A 6,784-nucleotide genomic window follows, 5' to 3' on the forward strand; every position below is an offset into this window, starting at 1 on the left:
GAGATCGCTGCGCTCTCCACCAAGCAGCAGGCGCTGCAGCAGAGCTGCCGGCAAATGGAGACGGGTGAGCGTGCCCAGCCAGACCCCCGAGGTACTGGGAGAGTCTGGGGGCCCCATGGGGCTGGGCAAGCTGTGCCCCGGCTGCTGGGCCATCTGCTCTGCCGGTGATCAGTGCCTCCCTTCCAGAGCTAAAGGACCTAAACAGCTCCATGACAACCCCTGAGATGGCCAGAGAGATCGAGGAGTTGAGGAAGGACTGCACGAGTTACACAGAGAAACTGGAGAGGATTAAGTCTGCCACCAACCATGTGACTCCAGAAGAAAAAGAGAAGGTAAAGAGCTGTCTGGGGCTGAGCCCAGCACCAGAGCCCGGGCCAGGCCTGGGCCAATCATTCCAAACCCTTGTCCAAGTTACCTGGTCCCCAGTCCGACTGACACCGGTACAACAGAGACAGGGGCTTGTGTGGGATCTGGGCTGCTCCATAGAGCCTGTGCGTGAGCCTCGGCTGTGTGTGCGATGGTGACAACTCTTGGGGCATCCTTAGGAAACAGCCTGAGCTGCCTCTTCCTTGCCAACCTTCGCTTTGGGCAGTCACCCACCACTTGGTCAATTCATCCTTTCCCTCTCTCGGGTGATTCTTCTCACAGAGAGGTTCGTGTCCCCACAGGGGCTTTGTGAGCCACTTGTGCTGTTAAATAACCCTCTGGCTGCAACTGGGACACCTGGTGGGTCCTTGGCACCAGGTGCTTCCCGCCTCAGGCTCAGGGCGGCTTCGTGGGGCAGGTGCTGCCTGGTTGGGTCTCACTTGGCCTTGCTGTTCGCAGGTCTGTAGCGAGCAGAAGCTGTACTGCAAGGAGTGGCGGAGGAGGAAGCGAATGGTAATGGTTGCGCCATCGAGTGGGGTGGGTGGGCAGGGCCAGGGGGGTGGCAGTGACGGTCCTGTGGTGACAGTGGGCGATGCTGGTGCCCTGACAGGGATGTGGGGTCTGCTGAGCAGCCTGGGGAGGAGCTCTTGTTTGAGCTGAGTGCCTTCCCGGTGCTGAGTGGAGAGACCTCAGGCGAATGCTGTAGCTGTGGAGCAGGGAGTGCTGCACCGGCTGCGCGCATTTGGGGAAGACTTGGGGGGTACCAAGATGATCCCCTGGGAAAAGGCCGTGTTGCTGCAGTGCCAGATATGCCAGGCCCTGCAGAGCTCTGCTTGTCCTTGGGAAACAAAGCTGATGCTCCTTGCATGAGAGATGGCTGCTCCCATGCTGTCACCTGAGCTGTACTGGCTTGTGACGCCCCAACAGGGCGGGGGACAGTCCCCAAGAGCTGCAGTGGGGCTGCCCAGTGCTGGCAGCTCGGCGTGGCCACTCCACAGCCCTCACGGTTCCCCTGTCTCACCAGGCGACTGAGCTGCTGGAGGCCATCCTGGAGGGGTACCCCAAAAGCAAGAAGCAATTCTTCGTAAGTACCAAGGCCAAGCTCAGCCCCAGGACAATGGTGGCGGTGGGGGTGGCTCTGCCTGTGCTGCCGGGCCGGGGCCACCGCCCTGCTGAGGTGATCTGTGCTTGTATAGGAGGAGGTTGGGATAGAGACAGATGAAGACCATAACATCACGCTGCCGGCAGCCGTGTGAGCCTTTGCCCCAGGGAGGAGAAGGAGCTGATGCTGAAACTCAGCTGTTGGGTGTTTTGGTGTTGTGTTTTGTTTTTTTTCCCCCCTTCTTTTTGCAAGGCTTGGCCTGGTCCCGCATATTTATATGCATTTGTTTTAAAAATGCTTTGCAGCTGGAAGGGTGGTTGGGGCCAGTGACTTGGCACTGGGCGCCCTCACCATCTCACATGCAGAGGGAACGTTATTTCTTCCTGCCCTTCTGTGCAGCGAGCTGTTGAGGTCGGATGTCCTCTTGGGTGCGTAGGGGAAGGTGTAGGTACACTGTTGTAGAGTCCCTGGTGTTCCAGTAAGAAAAGGAAGCGAGGTCCTCAGGGAGGCAGATGACAAGCTCTGGCTACAGAGCTCCACGTGTATTTCAGTTGCTTCCTGCAGTGGCACCTGGTAGTACACAAGCTCAGCATCCATTAAACACCAGGCTTTTGGTTCAGCTGTGCTTTGCTGTGGTGTTTTTCTCTGTTGAAAGCAGCTTGGGGCAGGGTTTGGGCTCTGGGTCACAGCAGCCCTGAGGGGTAGGGAAGGCAGGAGGGGGTAACCTAAGCCTAATGGCTGGGTTGGGCTTCCAGAAACTGCCAGTCTGGCTGACTGGCTCTAGGGGTAGACTCCAGGAACTCAGTAACAGAAATAAAAGCAAGAAAAAAAGAATCATTAAAACATTCAGCAAAATTTATTTAATTACTTTTCACAATAGAAAAATATGTCGCTTTCACATGTGAGGTCTGTAAAACTCCAGGGCAGGAGGCAGCTTCTGGCAGAGCATCTCCAGGGGTTCAGCCGCAGAGCCCTAACCCTAACCTGCTCACCCATGAGAGAGGATTTTTCTTCATCACAAAGCAACATCTTTCAGGCAAGACACAGTTGCCCCTGTGCGTGCTTTATCGGTCATGTGCATCACCACAGGGTTTGACTCTGGGGCTTCCATTGCATTGCATTGAAAAGGGCACCTAAAGGCAGGGTTTGAAGACTAATTCTGTTTAAAAATAACACCCCCACCCACAGCCCAGAATGGGTTCTCTGCTACTAAACGGGGGTAGAAGCAGTAGCCTAAACATTCTCATGCTGCAGCGTTCAAACCACATAACCTGGAGCTGCGTGCTACCTCATTGTCAGTGGAGAAACAGCGTAAAATAAATATCCACTACCCCTGGAGCGGGAGCACGAACGCGATTACAGAGAACAAATCCTGCTGCCAGTGGCACCGTACTGGAGGAGCCGCGGTACAATTGCGCTGCGTGGTGAACAATCATCGCTTGGGCAGTGGCTACACCACGCTGCAAAGGGTTTGGGTTGGCCAGAGCCACGACCCATACTGACAGCAGCAGCATCTGACTGGTTAAAAAGTGTCCCCGAGAACATCTGCCTGCAAAGCTGACACTACTTCAGGATGATTTCAGCAATTTATAAAAACAACAAACAAACAAAAAAAATCAAATCAAGGCTGGTTATGTGTATGTATCTATATAAAAGTTCTAAGGAGGAGCAGCGAGAGCCTGTGGTGGTGCTGTGCTACAGAGCTACTTTTTCCTGTTCAGTACTGGACACGACAAAACCCGAAGCCAAGATGAAAACAGACACTGTTCAGCACCCACCAGCATGAGCAGGAAAAGCCTGCGCAGAAAGCTCACTCCTGTCCCCATCAGAGGAACTGTGGCTGCAGCCGAAGAGGTCACGTCTTAGCAAATCCCCGGCACGTGCCACCAGCTCTGCACCGGGGAGGCAGCGGCTATGCCAGGTAAGTGTCTCGGTGCCAGTGATGGGCTCAGCCTTCAGCCAGCTCAGCCAGGCTTCCCCAAAGCATCTACACAACTTAAAAAAAAAAACAACAAACCTGCCCCGGAAGAGCTCCTTCAGAGGTACGAGAAAGCCCACGGTTACGGGAGAAGCCGATTCCTAGTCTGTTTTAACAGAAACCAGCAGCTTTTAGCATGCATTCTTGTTTCATCCCCCCCTCTGCCGGGATCAGAAGGGGTTGTATCGGAGGCCTGAGGTTGCAGAGCTGCTCCGCAGCGGAGAGTCAGTGGCGCAGGCAAACCCCGCCACACCTGCCTGAGCTAAAGACTCTCTGGCACCCTAAAAGACCTCTACTCACTACACACTTTTTTCCCCTGCCTTTGCTAAGTCCCTACAAATATTTGGTAATATTGACTGTGACAGTACCTGTGGAGCAGAGGTGTCCGCACAGCTTTGTTTTGGTTTCGTAGTTAATACAATAAATAATTCAGAGAAGCTTTAAGAACAGCCACGAGGGAGATGGTCCAGCCCTTCATGGTGCCTGTCACCCAGGCCCCCGGGCAGGAGATGCCCCGTCCCTGTGGGTGTGGAGGTGGTGGCAGCCCCGGAGCCACTGGCACTGCAGCAGGAAGGCTCAGTAGAGCTGGCTCTTCACTTGGTGCAGGACCCCGATCACAATGTCCCGCAGCGTCTGCGGCAGAGAGGAGACACAGTCAGTTGTTCCAGGGGAGGAATGGCCCATCCCTGGTGAGCAACTCCTGCAAGAGCCTAGGGCATGTACAGTGGGGATCTCCCCTGCCGTGGCGCTGGAGCTAGCACATGCAGTGCCAACCACCACCACACCTGTACGGGAAACACTCCCACCTCTGCTCCTGAGCTGCGGGGTCGTGGGCAGCCACAGCAGGGCAGGGACCGGGCCCCACCCAAGTGCCAGTCCCCCTCAGAGGTTTCTTAATTCCCAGAAAAAACTTTAGGTGTCTCGAGGGAGCAATGGGGACCAAGCAGGACTCTCCTTCTGAATTCTGCTTCACCCTGGCCAGCTTTCAGCACCAAACCAGTCCAGCAGCTGGAGTGGGAGAGGCTGATGCTCGGCCCCCGTCTACTGTCCTCCCTCTGTCCTTGCCCTGCCCCAGTCCAGCACTGCTCCCATGCTGCCCTTTTGGAAACCCCAGGAGAGGGGACAGCCGCACCCAGCCCTGCACTCCGGCTGGGTGTAGATGTGCACAAGGGGCTCTGCCCTGTTTCCATCTGCCATCACAAGAGCCCACCCATGGCTCCCACTTACCTGGGGCTTGCAGTGCTCCTCAATCCAGCTGAAGACACAAGCCGAGAGCTCCCGAAAACTCGTTACTGAGATGGAGGCGTTAAAGGACTGGAACAGGGAATCCATAATGCCTTGGAAAACATTGAACTTCACCTTGTCAGAGACCTGGTCTTTCCCCTCATTTGGGTTGTCCTGATGAGCTTTCACAATCTGCTCGTAGTTCCTGAAACATGTTCAGCAGCAGAGTAAGGCCTCCCACCCCCAGCTTCTGCTCAGCTGCGGGGACAGAGCTCATGGCCTGTCGCTGGCCACTGAGAACCACTGCAGGGATGGGGAGGACCACGAGTTTGTGGAAGATCCTGCAAGTAAATAAACACTGGGAAGCTGCAGCCTCCCCTGACAGTGGGAGCAGATTCACTTTCTGACTCAGATCCACCTTCATACTAAACTCCACCATCTAACCCAAGACAGACCCATGCTAACGAGCCGCAGGAGCAGAAAAGTTGACAGCAGGCAAGGACAGGGTTGGGACTCCGGGCGCAAGGCTCTCTGCAAAGCACTGAGTGCACCCACAGAGCCTCGAAAGGACAGGGGGGAAAACAGCAGGAAGAAGAGGGCAGCAACCAACAGCTCTTCCCTTACACTTTCATGATCTTCAAGGCCATGACGTCTTTCCTGAGGGTAGAAACTTCCTCCTCTTGCTTCTTCTTTTCCTTATGCAGGAACTGGATGTAGTCAATGGCTGAGCATGAAAATACAGAGTGAGGATTTGAGAGCACACACAAGCCCCTGAGATCCCCACAGAAGGTGCCTGAGCCTGGGCAGCATCAGCTCCCGGCTGCCCTGATTCCCCTCGGGGGGGTGGGTGGGTAGAGGTGGCCAGCACCTTGACTCCCCCAGAGCATCATCACACCACAAGGTCCCAAAGTGCTGAACCTCCACACTGCACGGCTCTAGTGAGGCGTTTTGGGGGTTGATAACACCCCCTTCCCTCTCCTCACCCTCAAGACTCACTTTTCTGGAGGACGATGGCCTTGCTCAGCTTCTGGCAGCCTATGGAGAAATCCTGCTGCTCACAGGTGGGAACGATGGCCTGCAAGTCATCGTAGCCTTTCTGTGGGGAAGCAGAGCCACAGTGCACATATTTGGAGTTCAGCGGTGTGAGACTGGTTGCTTCAAAAGGTGTCAAATCCCAGCTCCCACCATGCTGCCAGCCAGAGCCCAGGTGACTCCCAGCACACATGTGGCCGGGGAGGGTAGATCCAGCAGCAAAACAAAGGGGAAAGTGCTGAAAAGAGCAGGGTGCTGGGTGCCGCCGGGCCCTGGGAACCAGCGAGTCGCTGCGCTCCGACAGCGCAGGCAGCCTCTTGGGTTACCTTGATGGCATCTCGCCTCTTCTGCTCCGCCTGGGTGCGCGCCCGCCTGCGCCGGTCCTTGTACGACTCCTTGTAGGGCTCCTGGTGATAATCGCTGTCCTCGTCATCTGCGTGGAGCGAACTCACGTGAGCGTGAAGAAGCCTGACTGGTGAGCTCTGAAGCATGGGGGGCAGAGGTGCGGATGGGGGGGTGACAGCTCAAGGTACCAGCTGGGCGCCCTTCTCCCGCTGCCCTGCAGACCATGGCCAGGCCCAGGACAGCCCTGTGCAGCTGCCAGCTCCATCAGGTCAGGCCCAGGACAAACACTTCAAGGGGCCTTGCCCAACCCTTTCCCTTTCGTTGTGGAGTTGGGCAGGAGGAAGACGCCTGCAGCTCCCTTGGGAAGGCATCGCAACCTGACTGATTCCCTGCTCCAAACAGTGCTGGAAACCACAGCTCCTCAGTGCCGTTCCCCACCATTTTCCCTCCTCTCCTAAGGGTGGGAAATCTTGCCCAGCCGGCAAGAGAGGCAGCTGTGCTCGCACCCTCGGTGCAGGGGTGGGAGCTGGAAGCCCCGCTGGGCAGCCCGGTGAGCGGGAAGACCCACGGTCACGGAGGACAAACCCCCAGGCCTACCTGTATTGGGGACAGAAGAGGCGCTGGAGGCTCGTGACACGATGCTCCCTTTCCTAGCGTTCTCCATGAAGAGCGCTGGAAGAGGAGGTTTCACAGCGTAAGGGACGGGCCCGGGGCTTGTGGCCAGGCGCAGAGGCTCG

General features: G+C 56.4%; 2 protein-coding genes across 2 annotated transcripts in view; one reads left to right on the forward strand and one right to left on the reverse strand.

Moving 5' to 3' along the window:
- LOC118453286 (PSMC3 interacting protein) overlaps nucleotides 1-3,511 on the forward strand; it is a 5,362-nt gene extending 1,851 nt beyond the window's left edge. Inside the window, exons 2-6 of the mRNA XM_035903475.1 lie at nucleotides 4-64; nucleotides 187-332; nucleotides 826-879; nucleotides 1,391-1,450; nucleotides 1,563-3,511. Of these exons, the coding sequence (XP_035759368.1) occupies nucleotides 4-64; nucleotides 187-332; nucleotides 826-879; nucleotides 1,391-1,450; nucleotides 1,563-1,622 (381 nt within the window). The 3' untranslated portion in view covers nucleotides 1,623-3,511. The remainder of the gene's footprint in view (nucleotides 1-3; nucleotides 65-186; nucleotides 333-825; nucleotides 880-1,390; nucleotides 1,451-1,562) is intronic.
- MLX (MAX dimerization protein MLX) lies at nucleotides 2,362-6,749 on the reverse strand. The gene is made up of 6 exons (XM_035903717.1): nucleotides 6,645-6,749; nucleotides 6,029-6,135; nucleotides 5,667-5,766; nucleotides 5,295-5,394; nucleotides 4,674-4,875; nucleotides 2,362-4,079 (listed from the first exon to the last, which is right to left on the reverse strand). Exons 1-6 carry the CDS (start codon nucleotides 6,709-6,711, stop codon nucleotides 4,023-4,025), a joined length of 633 nt encoding a protein of 210 aa, XP_035759610.1. The 5' UTR covers nucleotides 6,712-6,749; the 3' UTR covers nucleotides 2,362-4,022.
- Nucleotides 6,750-6,784: the final 35 nt, after the last annotated feature.

This window comes from Egretta garzetta, unplaced genomic scaffold (assembly GCF_000687185.1).
Source record: "Egretta garzetta isolate BGI_Z169 unplaced genomic scaffold, ASM68718v1 scaffold100, whole genome shotgun sequence".
Taxonomy (NCBI): Eukaryota; Metazoa; Chordata; class Aves; order Pelecaniformes; family Ardeidae; genus Egretta; species Egretta garzetta.

Excerpts from the sequence above, each read along its gene's own strand:
- MLX (XM_035903717.1), bottom strand. The coding sequence starts at position 6,711 with ATGGAGAACGCTAGGAAAGGGAGCATCGTGTCACGAGCCTCCAGCGCC. Across the intron at positions 4,876-5,294 it reads GCCTTGAAGATCATGAAAGT|GAACTACGAGCAGATTGTGA; the intron begins GTAAGGGAAGAG and ends AACATGTTTCAG. Across the intron at positions 4,080-4,673 it reads AGGAGCACTGCAAGCCCCAG|ACGCTGCGGGACATTGTGAT; the intron begins GTAAGTGGGAGC and ends TCTCTGCCGCAG.